This window comes from Pongo pygmaeus, chromosome 1 (assembly GCF_028885625.2).
Source record: "Pongo pygmaeus isolate AG05252 chromosome 1, NHGRI_mPonPyg2-v2.0_pri, whole genome shotgun sequence".
Taxonomy (NCBI): Eukaryota; Metazoa; Chordata; class Mammalia; order Primates; family Hominidae; genus Pongo; species Pongo pygmaeus.
Window position 1 is genome coordinate 111,714,846 of NC_072373.2, and position 17,615 is coordinate 111,732,460.

The 17,615-nt window shown below is 38.1% G+C and overlaps 1 protein-coding gene across 1 annotated transcript in view; it reads left to right on the forward strand.

The window, feature by feature from the left end:
* The window catches only part of SPAG17 (sperm associated antigen 17), a 233,433-nt gene that overhangs the window by 179,855 nt on the left and 35,963 nt on the right, over positions 1-17,615 (forward strand). The window contains exons 31-38 of the mRNA XM_063651455.1: positions 19-173; positions 2,620-2,808; positions 11,492-11,637; positions 11,735-11,865; positions 13,687-13,811; positions 15,569-15,751; positions 16,686-16,799; positions 17,317-17,362. Coding sequence (XP_063507525.1) covers positions 19-173; positions 2,620-2,808; positions 11,492-11,637; positions 11,735-11,865; positions 13,687-13,811; positions 15,569-15,751; positions 16,686-16,799; positions 17,317-17,362 — 1,089 coding nt within the window. The remainder of the gene's footprint in view (positions 1-18; positions 174-2,619; positions 2,809-11,491; positions 11,638-11,734; positions 11,866-13,686; positions 13,812-15,568; positions 15,752-16,685; positions 16,800-17,316; positions 17,363-17,615) is intronic.

Genomic DNA, 17,615 nt, shown 5'->3' on the forward strand with positions numbered 1-17,615 from the left:
ACTTGCATTTTCTTATAGCCGAGGATCCTCGGACTGTCACCAGGCAGGTGAAGTGTATGCGGGTAGAAAGCTCACGCTATGCCACTGTTATCGCCAACTGTGAGGACAGTAGCTGCTGTGCCACCTTTGGAGATGGAACAACTATTATTGCAAAGCCACAGGGAACATACCAGGTAGGTCTACGAGGAAAATGAGAAGTGCCAAAGATGAGTGTCTATTCAGCTGAGAAAACCCACTTCTCTGGAGCAGTAAAAATGCCTGCAATGTACACTGCTGTTGCTTTCCTTTCTCTTATAATACTAACATCTTAGAATATACTTGTCAAACTCTTATTTATTCATTCCTTTTTACATCCCATGCCAGAAAAATATTGTCCTGCTTGTTTTGAAAAACTTTGGTAGTTTTGGACCAAGGTTATAAACCAAAATGTGTTAGTTGAGGATTTCTTATGTGCTAGGCACTGTGGGTGTTAGAAACACTTAGATGATTTGGCTTGTGCCTAACAGACTAGCTTCACCTCCTGCAACCTCGACCCTCATTCTCATTCTCCATCCTTCCCACCTCCAGTCAGTCCTCACTACTCTACTCAAAGTCCTAGCAGGACAAGATGGAGCACATGGTGTGTGTGGTCCCTGGAGGGCAGTTCTCCTAGCTGAAGCAAAGTTCTGTCCTTGGAAGGCCAAGGAGGAGCAGTTAGCACCTTTCCCTACCTTTCTGCATTTCCCCTTTAAAGACAACCATCCAGTGTCAGCATGCAGTTCCTTTAGCCTTAAAAGGACTTGCTTTCAGCTTTTCACTTGCTGGAGAAAGGACACTAGAGCAAAGATATTGCAAACAATGTCACTAGATACTGAGAGCTAAAAGCTAGAAGATGATATACAAAGATCTCACTGGCAAACATTTGTTACTGTGAAAGTTGCTGAAGTCAGTTTATCCCTCTCATCTCTTCTGATAATGTTATCCTTCCACCTCTTCATCCAGTGTAGATTATTATGGGGCAAGGAAGGTGCTGGAAGTGAGAGATGAAAGAAAACATAGATATAAATTTTCATGTTTTTGATTAGGCAATAGTTTCTTAGATATGATGCCAAACATACAAGCTTTACCAAAATCAAAAAAAGGTTTGTGATTCAAAGGACACCACCAAGAACGTGAAAAGATAAACTACAGAATAGAAGATGTTATTTGAAAATCATATAACTGATAATGGTCTCATGTACAGAGTACCCTACAACTTAGAACTCTCACAACTCAACAATAAAAAGACTAATAACCCACTTTAAAATGAGCGAAGGATTTGAATTTCTTCAAAGAAGATATGCAAATAGCAAATAAGCCAAGAAAAGATGCTCAACATCATTAGTTGTGAGGGAGCTGCAGCGCAAACTGCAATGAGATATCACTTCACACCCACTAGAAAACTGTAATCAAAAAGACAGATAATCGCAAGTGTTAGCAAAGGTATGGAGAAATTGGAACCCTCAGAAACTGCTGATGGTATAAGTCACTTTGGAAAGTGATTAGTCACTTGGAAAATGGTATAGTCACTTTGGAAAACAACTTGGCACTTCCTCAAAAGGTCAACTTAGTTGTCATATGACCCAGCAATTCCACTCCTAGATATATATCCAAGAGAAAACATACATCTGCACAAAAACTTGTACACAATATTTACAGCAACATCTTTAATAATAGCAAAACTGAAAACACCGCAAATGATGCCAACTCATAAGTGAATAAAGAAAATCTGATATAGCCATACAATGGAATATTACTTATCCATAAAATGGAATAAAGTACTGTGTGCTATAACGTGAGTGAACCTTGAAAACGTTGTGCTAACTGAAAGAAGCCAGACACAAAAAGCCACAGAGTACATGCTTCCATTTAAATGAAGTATCTAGAATAGGTATATCCATAGACAGTACATTAGTGGTTGCCAGGGCCTAAGGCCTAGTGATCCAGAAAGATTTCTGATGGGACCAGCGTTTCTTTGAGGGATGATAAAAGTGTTGTGGAATTCGTGATAATGGCTTCACACATTTTTGAATATACTAAAACCCACAGAATTATACACTTTTAAAGGGTAAATCTATGATATGTAAATTATATTTCAGAAAAAGATCTGTTTGAACCAGAATTCATTACATGAAGTCTATTACTTAAGGACTGTGTCAGCCACCAGAGAGAGGAGAGATGAGTTTCTAAGAGCACTTATCGCACGGTTTTCTACCTTTTCAGAGATGCTTCTTATCCAAGATCATGAGCAACCCCAAACATTTAGAATAGGACGAATAGGGCCAAACATGTATATAACCTCAGCTAAAATATGTTAAATATTAGAAATAAGGGGGCATAAGACAATTACTTAGAAGAGATATTAAAGTGAGCAGATAAGATATGAGGATACAGGAGAAATGATATCCTAACTATTCCGTTTGCCTCTTTATCAAGTAGCCCTTTCCAAACCTTAAGTTCTCTCTTGGTTAATGTTTTCCTCCTGCAAACACACTTTGTGACTAGGATCTATGGATATTCTTTTTCCTAAAATGGTTTTCCAAGTCCCACATATTGAACAAGAAAATTTTAATAATTTCTCTCCTTCTGTTACTCTTTCAGGTGTTACCTCCAAACACAGGCTCTCTTTATATTGACAAGGATTGTTCAGCTATGTACTGCCATGAATCAAGCAGTAATATATACTATCCTTTTCAAAAGCGTGAGCAGCTGCGATCTGGCAGGTACATCATGAGGCATACTTCAGAGGTTATCTGTGAGGTTCTGGATCCTGAGGGAAACACTTTTCAGGTAAAGTGCACCTTTGGTATGGAGAGAGAGCCTGTGGCTTTGCTTTTGAGATATTTCACACTACAAAGCTTCCATGTAGATTTTTACCTTAGTTGCCTTGGGATTAATTATCCACTTACTGCCAATACTTTGGGCAAGCAGTAATGAATGTCAGTACATTTCCTTTGATTCTTAAGTGTACTTTCATGGGGAATGGCAAGCTGAATAATTGGTGGGATAGAAATGTTAGGGCTAAATAAATAATTAGAACAGAAAGGAAGAAACAGTAGCAGACATCTGAAAATAATGCCAACATAAAGAATGATGTGGCAATGGTCCTTATCCAAGTTGAAGTCAGAGCAAACACAAGACAGCAGGCAAATTTCTTTGAGTAGTCACAGAGTAAGATGGTAAGAAGGATGCAGTAGGGTCGAAAGTGGGGAAGTGGACCAACATCCAAGCTGAGTGCCAAATCAAGAACACAATCCTGAAGATGGCTGAATAGGAACAGCTCCAATCAGCAGCTCCCAGTGTGATCGACGCAGAAGATGGGTGATTTCTGCATTTCCAACTGAAGTACCTGGTTCATCTCACTGGGACCGATTGGACAGTGGGTGCAACCCACAGAGGGCAAGATGAAGCAGGGCAGAGCATTGCCTCACCTGGGAAGTGCAAGGTGTCGGGGGATTTCCCTTTCCTAGCCAAGGGAAGCCATGACAAACTGTACCTGGAAAAACAGGACATTCCTGCCCAAATACTGTGCTTTTCCAATGGTCTTAGCAACAACAGACAAGGAGATTCTCTCCCATGCCTGGCTCGGTGGGTCTCACGCCCAAGGAGCCTTGCTGACTGCTAGCACAGCAGCCTGAGATTGAACGGCGAGGCGGCAGCCTGGCTGGGGGAGGGGCGTCCACCATTGCTGAGGCTTGAGTAGGTAAACAAAGCAGCCAGGAAGCTCGAACTGGGCAAAGCCCACCACAGCTCAGCAAGGCCTACTGCCTCTAGACTCCACCTCTGTGGGCAGGGCTTAGCTGAACGAAAGGCAGCAGACAACTTCTGCAGACTTAACCATCCTTGTCTGACAGCTCTGAAGAGAGCAGTGGTTCTCCCAGCATGGCGTTTGAACTCTGAGAATGGACACACTGCCTCCTCAAGTGGGTCCATGACCCCCGTGTAGCCTAACTGGGAGACACCTCCCAGTAGGTACCAACAGACACCGCATATAGGCAGGTGCCCCTCTGGGATGAAGCTTCCAGAGGAAGGATCAGGCAGCAATATTTGCTGTTCTGCAATATTTGTTGTTCTGTGGCCTCCACTAGTGATACCCAGGCATCCAGCAAACTCCAACAGACCTGCAGCTGAAGGACCTGACTATTAGAAGGAAAACTAACAAACAGAAAGGAATAGTATCAGCATCAACAAAAAGGACATCTACACCAAAACCCCATCTGTAGGTCACCAACATCAAAGACCAAAGGTAGGTAGATACAACCACAAAGATGGGGAGAAACCGGAGCAGAAAAGTTGAAAATTCTAAAAATCAGAGTGCTTCTCCTCCAAAGGATCACAGCTTCTCGCCAGCAACAGAACAAAGCTGGATGGAGACTGACTTTGATGAGTTGACAGACGTAGGCTTCAGAAGGTCAGTTATAACAAACTTCTCTGAGCTAAAGGAACATGTTCAAACCCATCGCAAAGAAGCTAAAAACCTTGAAAAAAGCTTAGACGAATGGCTAGGTAGAATAAACCATGTAGAGAAGACATTAAATGACCTCATGGAGCTGAAAACCATGGCATGAGAACGTCATGACACATGCACAAGCTTCAATAGCTGATTTAATCAAGTGGAAGAAAGGGTATAAGTGATTGAAGATCAAATTAATGAAATAAAGTGAGAAAAGAAATTTAGAGTAAAAAGAAACAAACAAAGCCTCCAAGACATATGGGACTATGTGAAAAGATGAAATCTATGTTTGATTGATGGACCTGAAAGTGATGGGGAGAATGGAACCAAGTTGGAAAACACTCTTCAGGATATTATCCAGGAGAACTCCTCAACCTAGCAAGGCAGGCCAACATTCAAATTCAGGAAATACAGAGAACATCACAAAGATACTCCTCGAGAAGAGCATCCCCAAGACACATAAGCATCAAATTCACCAGGGTTGAAATGAAGGAAAAAATGTTAATGGCAGCCAGAGAGAAAGGTCGGGTTACCACAAAGGGAAGCCCATCAGACTAATAGCTGATCTCTTGGCAGAAACTCTACAAGCCAGAAGAGAGCGGGGGCCGATATTCAACATTCTTAGAGAAAAGAATTTTCAACCCCAAATTTCATATCCAGCCAAACTAAGCTTCTTAAGTGAAGGAGAAATAAAATCCTTTACAGACAAGCAAATGCTGAGAGATTTTGTTACCACTAGGACTGCCTTACAAGAGCACCCAAAGGAAGCACTAAACATGGAAAGAAACAACCAGTACCAGCTACTACAAAAACATGCCAGATTGTAAAGACCATCTATGCTATGAAGAAACTGCATCAACTAATGGGCAAAATAACCAGCTAACATCATAATGACAGGATCGAATTCACACATAACAATATTAACCTTAAATGTAAATGGGCTAAATGCCCCAATTAAAAGACGTAGACTGGCAAACTGGATAAAGAGTCAAGACCCATCAGTGTGCTGTATTCAGGAGACCCACCTCATGTGCAAAGACACACATAGGCTCAAAATAAAGGGTTGGAGGAAGATCTACCAAGCAAATGGAAAGAAAAAAAAAAAGCAGGGGTTGCAATCCTAGTCTCTGATGAAACAGACTTTAAACCAACAAACATCAAAAGAGACAAAGAAGGTCATTACATAATTGTAAAGGGATCAATTCAACAAGAAGAACTAACTATTCTAAATATATATACACCCAATACAGGAACAGCCAGATTCATAAAGCAAGTCCTTAGAGACCTACAAAGAGACTTAGACTCCCACACAATAGTAATGGGAGACTTTAACACCCCACTGTCAGTATTAGACAGATCAATGAGACAGAAGGTTAACAGGGATATCCAGGACTTGAACTCAGCTCTGCACCAAGCAGAACTAATAGACATCTACAGAACTCTCCACCCCAAATCAACAGAATATACATTCTTCTCAGCACCACATTGCACTTATTCTAAAATTGACCACATAATTGGAAGTAAAGCACTCCTCAGCAAATGTAAAAGAACAGAAATCACAACAAACTGTCTCTCAGATCACAGTGCAATCAAATTAGAACTCAGCATTAAGAAACTCACTCAAAACCACACAACTACCTGGAAACTTAACAACTTGTTCCTGAATGACTACTGGGTAAATAACAAAATGAAGGCAGCAATAAAGATGTTCTTTGAAACCAATGAGAACAAAGGCACAACATACCAGAATCTCTGGGACACATTTAAAGCAGTGTGTAGAGGAAAATTTGTAGCACTAAATGCCCATGAGAGAAAGCAGGAAATATCTAAAACTGGCACCCTAACATCACAATTAAAAGAACTAGAGAAGCAAGAGGAAACAAATTCAAAAGCTAGCAGAAGGCAAGAAATAACTAAGATCAGAGCAGAACTGAAAGAGATAATGACACAAAAAACCCTTCAAAAAAATCAATGAATTGCCAGGAGCTGGTTTTTTGAAAAGATCAACAAAATTGATAGACCACTAGCAGGACTAATAAAGAAGAAAAGAGAGCAGAATCAAATAGACACAATAAAAAATGATAAAGAGATATCACCACGGATCCCACAGAAATACAAACTACCATCAGAGAATACTATAAACACCTCTATGCAAATAAACTAGAAAATCTAGAAGAAATGGATAAATTCCTGGACACATACACCCTCCCAAGCCTAAACCAGGAAGAAGTTGAATCTCTGAATAGACCAATAACAGGCTCTGAAATTGAGGCAATAATTAGTAGCCTACTAGCCAAAAAAAGTCCAGGACCAGACGGATTCACAGCTAAATTCTAACAGGTACAAAGAGGACCTGGTACCATTCCTTCTGAAACTATTCCAATCAATAGAAAAAGAGAGAATCCTCCCTAACTCGTTTTATGAGGCCAATATCATCCTGACACCAAAGCCTGGCAGAGACACAACAAAAAAGGAGAATTTTAGACCAATATCCCTGATGAACATCGATGTGAAATCCTCAATAAAATACTGGCAAACCGAATCCAACCACACATCAAAGCCTTATCCACCATGTTCAGGTCGGCTTCATCCCCAGGTTGCAAGGCTGGTTCAACATATGCAAATCGTTAAGCATAATCCATCACATAAACAGAACCAACAACGAAAACCACATGATTATCTCAATAGATGCAGAAAAGGCCTTGGACAAAATTCAACAGCCCTTCATGCTAAAACCTCTCAATAAACTAGGTATTGATGGAACGTATCTCAAAATAATAAGAGCTATTTATGACAAACCCACAGCCAATATCATACTGAATGGGCAAAAAGTGGAAGCATTCCCTTTGAAAACCGGCACAAGACAAGAATGCCCTCTCTCACCACTCCTATTCAACATAGTGTCGGAAGTTCTGGCCAGGGCAATCAGGCAAGAGAAAGAAATAAAGGGTATTCAATTAGGAAAAGAGGAAGTCAAATTGTCCCTGTTTGCAGATGACATGACTGTATATTTAGAAAACCCCATCATCTCAGCCCAAAATCTCCTTAAGCTGATAAGCAATTTCAGCAAATCTCAAGACACAAAATCAATGGGCAAAAATCACAAGCATTCCTATACATCAATAACAGACAAACAGAGAGCCAAACGTGTGAACCACCATTCACAATTGCTACAAAGAGAATAAAATACCTAGGAATCCAACTTACAAGGGACGTGAAGGACCTCTTCAAGGAGAACTACAAACCACTGCTCAACTAAATAAAAGAGGACACAAATAAATGGAAGAACGTTCCATGCTCATGGATAGGAAGAATCAATATTGTGAAAATGGCCATACTGCCCAAGGTAATTTATAGATTCAATGCCATCCCCATTAAGCTACCAATGACTTTCTTCACAGAATTGGAAAAAACTACTTTAAAATTCATATGGAACCAAGAAAGAGCCCACATTGCCAAGACAATCCTAAGAAAAAAGAACAAAGCTGGAGGCATCACACTACCTGACTTCAAACTATACTACAAGGCTACAGTAACCAAAACAGCATGGTACTGGTACCAAAACAGAGATATAGACCAGTGGACCAGAACAGAGGCCTCAGAAATAACACCACACATCTACAACCATCTGATCTTTGACAAATTTGACAAAAATAAGAAATGAGGAAAGGATTCCCTATTTAATAAATGGTGCTGGGAAAACTGGCAAGCCATATGTAGAAAGCTGAAACTGGATCCCTTCCTTACACCTTATACAAAAATTAATTCAAGATGGATTAAAGACTTACATGTTAGACCTAAAACCATAAAAACCCTAGAAGAAAACCTAGGCAATACCATTCAGGACATAGGCATGGGCAAGTACTTCATGACTAAAACACCAAAAGCAATGGCAACAAAAGCCAAAATTGACAAATGAGATCTAATTAAACTAAAGAGCATCTGTATGGCAAAAGAAACTACCATCAGAGTGAACAGGCAACCTACAGAATGGGAGAAAATTTTTGCAATCTACTCATCTGACAAAGGGTTAATATCCAGAATCTACAAAGAACTTAAACAAATTTACAAGAAAAAAACAACCCCATCAAAAAGTGGGCAAAGGATATGAACAGACACTTCTCAAAAGAAGACATTTATGCAGCCAACAGACACATGAAAAAATGCTCATCATCATGGTCATCAGAGAAATGCAAATCAAAACCACAATGAAATACCATCACACACCAGTTAGAATGGCAATCATTAAAAAGTCAGGAAACAACAGATGCTGGAGAGGATGTGGAGAAATAGGAACGCTTTTACACTGTTGGTGGGAGTGTAAACTAGTTCAACCATTGTGGAAGACGGTGTGGCGATTCCTCAAGGCCCTAGAACCAGAAATACTATTTGACCCAGCAATCCCATTACTGGGTATACACCCAAAGGATTATAAATCATGCTACTATAAAGACACATGCACACGTATGTTTATTGCGGCACTATTCACAATAGCAAAGACTTGGAACCAACCCAAATGTCCAACAATGATAGACTGGATTAAGAAAATGTGGCACATATACACCATGGAATACTATGCAGACATAAAAAAGGATGAGTTAATGTCCTTTGCAGGGACATGGATGAAGCTGGAAACCATCATTCTCAGAAAACTATCACAAGGACAGAAAACCAAACACCACATGTTCTCACTCATAGGTGGGAACTGAACAATGAGAACACTTGGACACAGGGCGGGGAACATCACACACGGGGGCCTGTCAGGGGGTAGGAGGCTGGGGGATGGATAGCATTAGGAGAAATACCTAATGTAAATGACGGGTTGATGGGTGCAGCAAACCAATATGGCACATGTATACCTATGTATCAAACCTGCACGCACATGTGCCCTAGAATTTAAAGTATAATAATAATAATAAAAGAACACAATCCTGTTCACAATAGCCACCAAAAAATAAAATACCTAAGAATACAGCTAACCAGGGAGGTGAAAGTTCTCTACACTGAGAATTACAAAACATTGATAAGATAAATCAGATTTGACACAACCAAATGGGAAAACATTCCATGATCATGGATAGGAAGAATCAATATTGTTAAAATGGCCATACTGCCCAAAGCAATTTACAGATTCAAGACTATTCCTATCACAGTACCAATGACATTCTTCACAGAATTAGAAAAAGCTATTCTAAAATTAACATGGAACCAAAAAAAGAGCCCAAATAGCCAAAGCAATCCTAAGCAAAAAGAACAAAGGTTGAGGCATCACATTACCCAACTTCAGCTGTACTACAGGGCTGCAATAACCAAAATAGCATGATACCAGTACTAAAACAGACGCATAGACCAATGAAACCGAATAGAGAGCCCAGATATAAAGTTGCACACCTACAATCATCTGATCTTCAACAAAACCAACAAAAACAAGCAATGAGGAAAGGACTCCCTAGTCAATAAATGGTACTGGGATAAATGGCTAGCTATATGCAGAAGGTTGAAACTAGACCCCTTCCTTACACCATATACAACAATTGTCTCAGATGTATTAAAGACTTAAATGTGAAACCTAAACTACAAAAACCCTTGAAGAAAACCCAGAAAATACCATTCTGGTCACAAACTCTGGCAAAGATTTCATGGCAAAGACACCAAAAGCAATTGCAACAAAAGCAAAAACTGACAAAAGGGACCTAATTAAACTAAAAAGCTTCTGTACAGCAAAAGAAACTATCAACAGACTAACTATCAACTGACTAAACAGACAACCTACAGAATGGGAGAAAATATTTGCTTCTTTGTCTTTCAACACCACAACTATCCCCTCACCTCTAGTTCAGGAATTGGCAAACGATGGCCACTTGTTTATCTATAGCCCATGAACTAAAAATGGTTTCATATATGAGTAAATGGTTTTTGAAAAAAACAAAAGAAGAAGACACAATAAAATTATAGGAAATACAGATTTCAATGTCGTTTTATAAAGTTTTATTGGAACACAGTCATGCTCATTTGTTTACATACTGTCTATGGCTGCTTTGCACAATAATGGCAGAGTTGAGTAGTTGCAACAGAGAATGTATGGCCTGCAAACTCAAACTCTAAAATATTTACTATCGTGCCTGTGACAAAAAAGATTTGCCAACCATTGCTCTAGGCATTTATCTTTTTTCTTTTTTTTTTTTTTTTTTATTTATCATTCAACAGTGAAATTTTGTCTATCAGCTAGTAGGTATGAAGTTATTTTTTAGATTTGGAGTTATACAACAGAATTCCTAACTTTGTTTTGATATGTAGATAAGCCCTGATCCAGCTTATTTTTTCTTTGCTAAGTAACTGAAACTCTTCACAGCATGAGTTCAAACTGACAAATTTTAATTTACAACAAATTGAAGTGGAAACTTAAAGCTCAAAACCCTCTAGGCCAAGCATTTTTCTGGGCATTGATACTCCTCTTGGGCATCCCCTTCAGTGGTCTTGCAGCATGAATCACACCCCTTCCTGGAGAGACCCATGCCATATTTAGACTGTAATAAAGGACTAAAACATTTTTTCTCATATTCATACTAAATCTGTTTCCCAATGTATTCTACCTATGAGCCACAATTGTGTGTTTGACATCCCAGATTATAAGCCCCTTCCATGCAAAGGTCCTTGCAAATAATTCAAGACAACTATTGCATGAGTACCCATTCCTCCATGTTTAAATTCCCAGTTTCTTGAACCTATCTTCATAGTATGAGGTTTGGAGTATGAGTATCCTCCCCGTCCTATTCACTTCATTCTGAATATGTTTCAGTCTGTGTTCCTGTTCTAGGTGTCGTTTATAAGTAGAGTTATGCTGCTAGGTTTTTACTTTTATTAATGCAGTCTCTACTTAGTAAACAATACCTTACAAATAAACATCTCCAATTTTCTGAGTAAACCCACCAAATCATCTGTTTTCTCAAATTGGATCAGCAGAAGTATAAGCATTACGACTTTCTTTTCTTTTAGTTGCTTACATACTTCATCCCTTAGGTCATGGCTGATGGTAGCATATCAACTATATTACCTGAAAAAAAATTGGAAGATGATTTAAATGAAAAAACTGAGGGCTATGATAGTCTGTCCTCTAAACACCTTGAAAAGAATCATCGGCAAATCTATGGTGAACATGTCCCCAGGTAAAATAATAATACTATAATTTTACTTTTAATTCTAAGTTCAAGGAGAATTTTAATGGAATACTTGAAGTGATTATATTTTTATTCCTTCAAATAGGTTTTTTGTTATGTATGCTGATGGATCAGGAATGGAACTTCTTCGAGACAGTGACATAGAAGAATATCTATCTTTGGCATATAAAGAATCAAATACTGTTGTTCTCCAAGAGCCAGTGCAGGAACAGCCAGGTAAAGGACCCATACTGTCTGGAATGCATGGTGTCTCTTTGCCAATTCTCATCCTCCTTACTATCCGGTCTATCTTCATGTCATCTTACTTTTTCCGCTTTGCTCACTTTTCTGCTCTACTTTGGAAAGTAGAGCAAAAATAAGTTGACATGAATAAGTCATATCAACTTATTTATATAGCTACTTGAATTTAGGTGTATATCAAGATATATCTTAGCACCAATCTGCATATGCTGAGTATGCATCTCTCTTCTCCTATAAGCAGAGTTGTATCTTTGTTTAGGTACGTACCAAAGTTCTGTTTTATGAGTTCATTTCATCTTGGTAAGAAAAAACAAAGAACAGTGAGATATCTCTTGTACATTCATTTTTTGTCATTTTGAAGATGTTGCTTTGATGAAATTGATAGGTGAGTTATAATGCCAACCTGAAATACCCAATAAGTTATATAAGGTATATTCATTGGGTACTTATGTTGTTTTCATCAACTTCAAAGAAATTGGTGTGTTGCCAGAGGTTAGAGATACATATCGCATTAAGTAAGAACCATCCAATATATGTAATATGTGTATTTAAATATAGATATAAGCCTACATATTATCTGTATACAAAACCTATGTGCCGTGTCTAGGTTTATGTGTGTGTGTGTGTGTGTGTTATTTCATCTTTTCTCTGTGTTTTGGGATACATTTTGTGTGCATTTATAAATATGCCTGCATTTCTGTGCCCTTATAACTTTTAGTGTATCAATGCACATGTGCATGTCATTAATACACCTTGCTCTTTGTGAATATGGAACATGGTAGACTCTGACTGACCCCCAGTCAGTGTGGTGCATGTATGGAACTGTTGGAGAATAAGAATTCATCTCACATTGGTTTGTTAGTCATTTAACTAGCCTCTACTTGGCAAACCACCATGTACTAAACACTGCCTGGGTGTTAGGAATACAATGGTGAACTAAAACAGGCATGGACCCTGTTTCAGTGGAGCTCTTAGGTTACTGGGAGAGATAGATGTTAATTATAAAGTCACACACTGTATGATTATAAGTTGGGATAAGGTCTATGATGGAAAAGAACATAGTTCTGTGAGAGAATCTAACAGAAGAAACTGACATAGTCAAGAAGGCTTCCCTGAAGACACCTGAGCCAAGAGCTTGTGGGTAGGTAATGGTTAATTAAGGTAAGAGAGAGAGCTTTCTTGGAAAAGAAAACATAAAGGAGAAAGCATAAAGCATTGGAAAACACGGGTTGGGGGAAAGGCCAAAGTAGCTGAAGCACAGAGGGGAAGAACAGTACAAGTTGAGGTAGAGGCAAAAGAATGTTAAGGACCATCTTTTATCTCATGAGCGATGTGAAGGCAAAAAAGAGTTTTCACCATGGACTAACATAATCAGTCACCCTGACTGCAAGGGAAGGTTCATTCACAGAGTATATATAGGTGGCAAAACAAGTTGTTGCTGTAGTCTAGAGCAGGATCTTTTTGAGGCACATAAAGTAGGCTTCACAGAGAGGGAAAAAGATGGACTCAACAAGTTTATTGGGAGAACTGACAGAACTTGTATGTGGTTGGTGAGGGACGGTGAGGTGTCAATGAATACTTCCAGGTGATCTAAATCCAGTCTCTAGGTGTCACAGTGACTAAAAACTTCATCCTTCTTATTTGATTGTGAGGTTCCTAAGTATAGTCATTGTGTCTCATTAATCTTTCATGTCTAAGTCTGTTCAAAAAGAGCTTGTTGAATTTAGTCAATGCATTTTCATTTTCTCTGAGTACTTTTGATGGGTAATGGTCTTCTGACAACTTTCTTTGAACCAGGCACCCTAACCATCACAGTCCTTCGCCCTTTCCGTGAAGCATCACCATGGCTAGTAAAAAAGGAAGATACAATTGTCCCTCCTAATCTCCGGTCAAGGTCATGGGAAACATTTCCCTCAGTTGAGGTATATAATTTCTTCTAAAAAGTCATTTTATTAGCGTATACATCCATCCAAGGGCAGTGGACCAGAGTCTTAGGTCTCCTCCCATATATTCGTATATTTTCATTCTTATGTAAATTGTTAATGTGCTCAAGGAGTTTTATATTTCAAGATGCTAACATTTGTAGATGTGGCAACAACATTTCAGAGGAATACTCCTGGTTAGCTCATTTCAGTTTTATTTCTTTTATCCTGTATTGCAGGCTTGAACATCTTCCTATAATATGCAGACATTCTTTCTGAGTAAGCCAGGTTACACCTCTGTCATGGAATTACTGATACTATATCATACAGAAATCTTTCCTTCTATCATTTCTTATTTGTTAATTTTAATGCACAATTTTGTGCCTTTTACTCTCCCTTTTTTTCTTCATATATTAAAAATGCACAAACTGACCATCTAAGAATAATATGAAGGATTTTATGCACATTTGCAATTGCAGTGTTAGAAAGCAAACATTGTAATTATGTCAGTTAAGAGAAGCTCCAGCTAAATTTAAAAAAAAAACAACAAAATATCTTGGGTAAGAATCAATGAAGTCCTGCATCTTGCATAATTTACCATTTCATTTTACAAGCAATTTATGTCACATGTCCAACATATTGTCAGGTGTTAAATAATTAAATCAGTGAAGCTATTGATGGTATGATTAGAGATTGATAGTAGTGTTAATTGAGATAGTTTTTGATTGTCATCATTTTTGCTGTCCTACACTAAACCTTGTAATAGCAAACACAGATGATGAACATTTAAGATTACAATGACCTCCTAGCCCTGTGGTTAAATTTGGTGACTGTAGTCAACATGGTAAGATGAAGGTGACTTGAATTGTGGTCCTGATTCTACCCCTTATTAATGTGGGATCTTGGACAAGTCACACTGGATCTCCATTTCCTTCTCTGAAAATTAAGAGGTCACACCAAATGGTACACTAAGGCTATATCCAAATTGTAAGTACTACATGATGACAAAGGGTATGCCACATCTAAGACTATTGAAGGAAGTTTATTCTCATCCTCTGAAACTCTTATGCTCTGACCTTCTACATCTAGTAGGAGTGGCACAGGCCTGCAAAGCCCCTAAGTGGCTGTCACTGGCCAGGCCTTTTGAAATGAAGCACATCCAGCACACCTGAGGACATAGTAGGGCAGCAAAGCACACCATTCCTGAAAATCGATCACAAGTATAACATATAGTGTGAGTTTACTCTAAGGTAGATTTTTCTGCCCCAGAGATCCTCAGACTCTGGAGGCATGCTTAATCTAGATTAAGCTCAAAGATGGCCCAGATCTATGGAATTATTTCTCTCGCAAAGAACCTTTCTACATCAAAATGAACACAGAGCCAGAAAGTGAAAGACTGCTCAGTTCCAAATGTCTTCAGCTACTTGTGGGTACTAAGAAATAGCTACATCCATTTGTCATAAGCTAGGCTGCTATTACATTGCTTAGCACTCTTCTACATCCTACCCAGGACACCATGCAACAGAATTTTAAAATATTCAGTATCTTGGTAACATAAATAAAAAGGAAAGCATGCCCAGTTCTGTTATCGATTTTCCTTATATTTGCAGAACTTTTTGAGGTTAAAGATTTTTTTTCACCACTGTGTCCCTAAAAAGTTATTATGATATCTACATAATAAATGAACAGTTAAAAAAATTTGAATATGAAAACATTCTGATTTCTTTGGTGGTTTTATTGATTTGTTTTGTTAACAGAAAAAAACTCCAGGACCTCCGTTTGGCACTCAGATTTGGAAAGGCCTTTGCATTGAGTCCAAACAGCTAGTGAGTGCCCCGGGTGCCATACTCAAGAACCCCAGTGTGCTACAGATGCGCCAGTTCATTCAGCATGAGGTCATAAAGAATGAGGTGAAACTGAGGCTGCAGGTTTCCCTTAAGGTAATGGAATCTAGATAACCTGACCCAAAAGAATCAGAAACAGAGCAATCATTGCTCTTGGTTTCCTAAGAAACCTGAAATTATGTAATTCTACCAATATTTGTCTAGTGCAACACAAGGATGTCAGTCTTTCAGAGTAGAGGGTTGAGAGGTAGAAAATATTTAGTGGTTCCCATAAGGTGTAGAAATTATTAAGAAGCCCCAGAGACATTGAAAAAGTAAGAATTTTTTGTAAGTGATTACTATATAGTGCCCTCCATCTTTGTCACTGTGTAGAAAACTGATATAGTGACCACTGGAAAAAGACAGAACTACATATTAATATATTTGTCCACAGAGTAAAAGGCTTTGGAAGCGGCCTAAGAATTTGTAAATATATAGTTAATTGCATGATCATGTCTATAACATCTCAAGTTTGTTAACTCCCTCAGTACAGGGATTGTATGTGTTTTCTTTATGGTTATATACCTAGCACCTGGCACAGAGCAGGGTATTATTAGTTATAGAAATTGATCAAATACTTATGAAAAAAATAAAGTACGTTTCTCTTGGAAGCAAAGACATGAACTAGGCAAATTCCATTTACAGATAAAATAAAAAAACTATACCTGAAAGGATCCTACACGTCATCTAATCCAATTCTGTCCATTTTATTGATGAGGACACTTCAGTGCAGTTAGAAACAGGGCCTCTCTGAGGCCCCCATGCAGTTCTATCCTGTGGCCCTTAAAGCTTTGCTTTTGCACTTTTCAGGTTTTTCCTATTAACATATTAAGAAAAAGTCTTTTCAGGTTGTTGACTAGTAAACAGTTGTTGAGCATTGTGAACCTATATATTCTTCATTTTTTGTAATATTTCAAGTTGATGACCATTTTTGTATCTCTCTCTTCCTAATTCCTAGTTTTTGTCTATTTATTTTATTCTGCTGATTTAGGATTACATAAACTATATTCTAAAGAAAGAAGATGAGCTGCAGGAAATGATGGTTAAAGATTCCAGAACTGAGGAGGAGAGAGGCAATGCTGCTGATCTCCTCAAGCTGGTTATGGTGAGAAAACGCTTTGTATACCCGTGTTCTTACTATTGTTTCAATATTAAATGTTTCAGGACAAAATATCAGAAGAAATAGCTGCTTCTGCCACTTCCATGAAGCACTTGCTGCCTCCTCATAATTTTCAATTTTTGTGGAAATCGATTTCTCTATATATTGCATTTTCCAAATATATTTTAGGCTCTTCCTTCATAAATAATTCACAAGGCCCTTAAATGAAACTTTTTATTATCTTCAAAAGAAATTGATATTTATTGAAATGCTGAATGAACTAATGAATGAAATAGGGAAGAAGAAGAAAAAGGAATTTTTACAAGTTAAAATCATTTCCATTTTTAGACATTATTGAAGTGGAAGGAATGACCTACAAAAATTAATTTTATATCAGTATTTTTAAACTAATTCATTTTATAGTAGTTTTTACAAAAGATCAGCTTGAGAGAATGTTTCGAAACAAAGTAAGTCTTGTAAGTAATATAATCATCACCATTAGGTAATTCTATCTTCATTTCAGTCTTTCCCTAAAATGGAGGAAACTACAAAAAGTCATGTTACTGAAGGTAAGTTGCATTTAATATTCTTCTGCAGTATATTTACAAATTTCAAAGGAATCATCTTAAATACACATATCGGTCATTCTCTTATCTGATAACAAGACACCATGTACGCATCTCCATTCTTGTATCGGCCATGTTGTGTTGTGGTGGTTTATTTTTGTAAATCATTCTGCCTGTATTGTTCTGCCTGAGCTTTGACATCCTAGAAAACCGTGATTTTCTCTCATTCATCTTTAACTTTCATCCATTAAGTGAA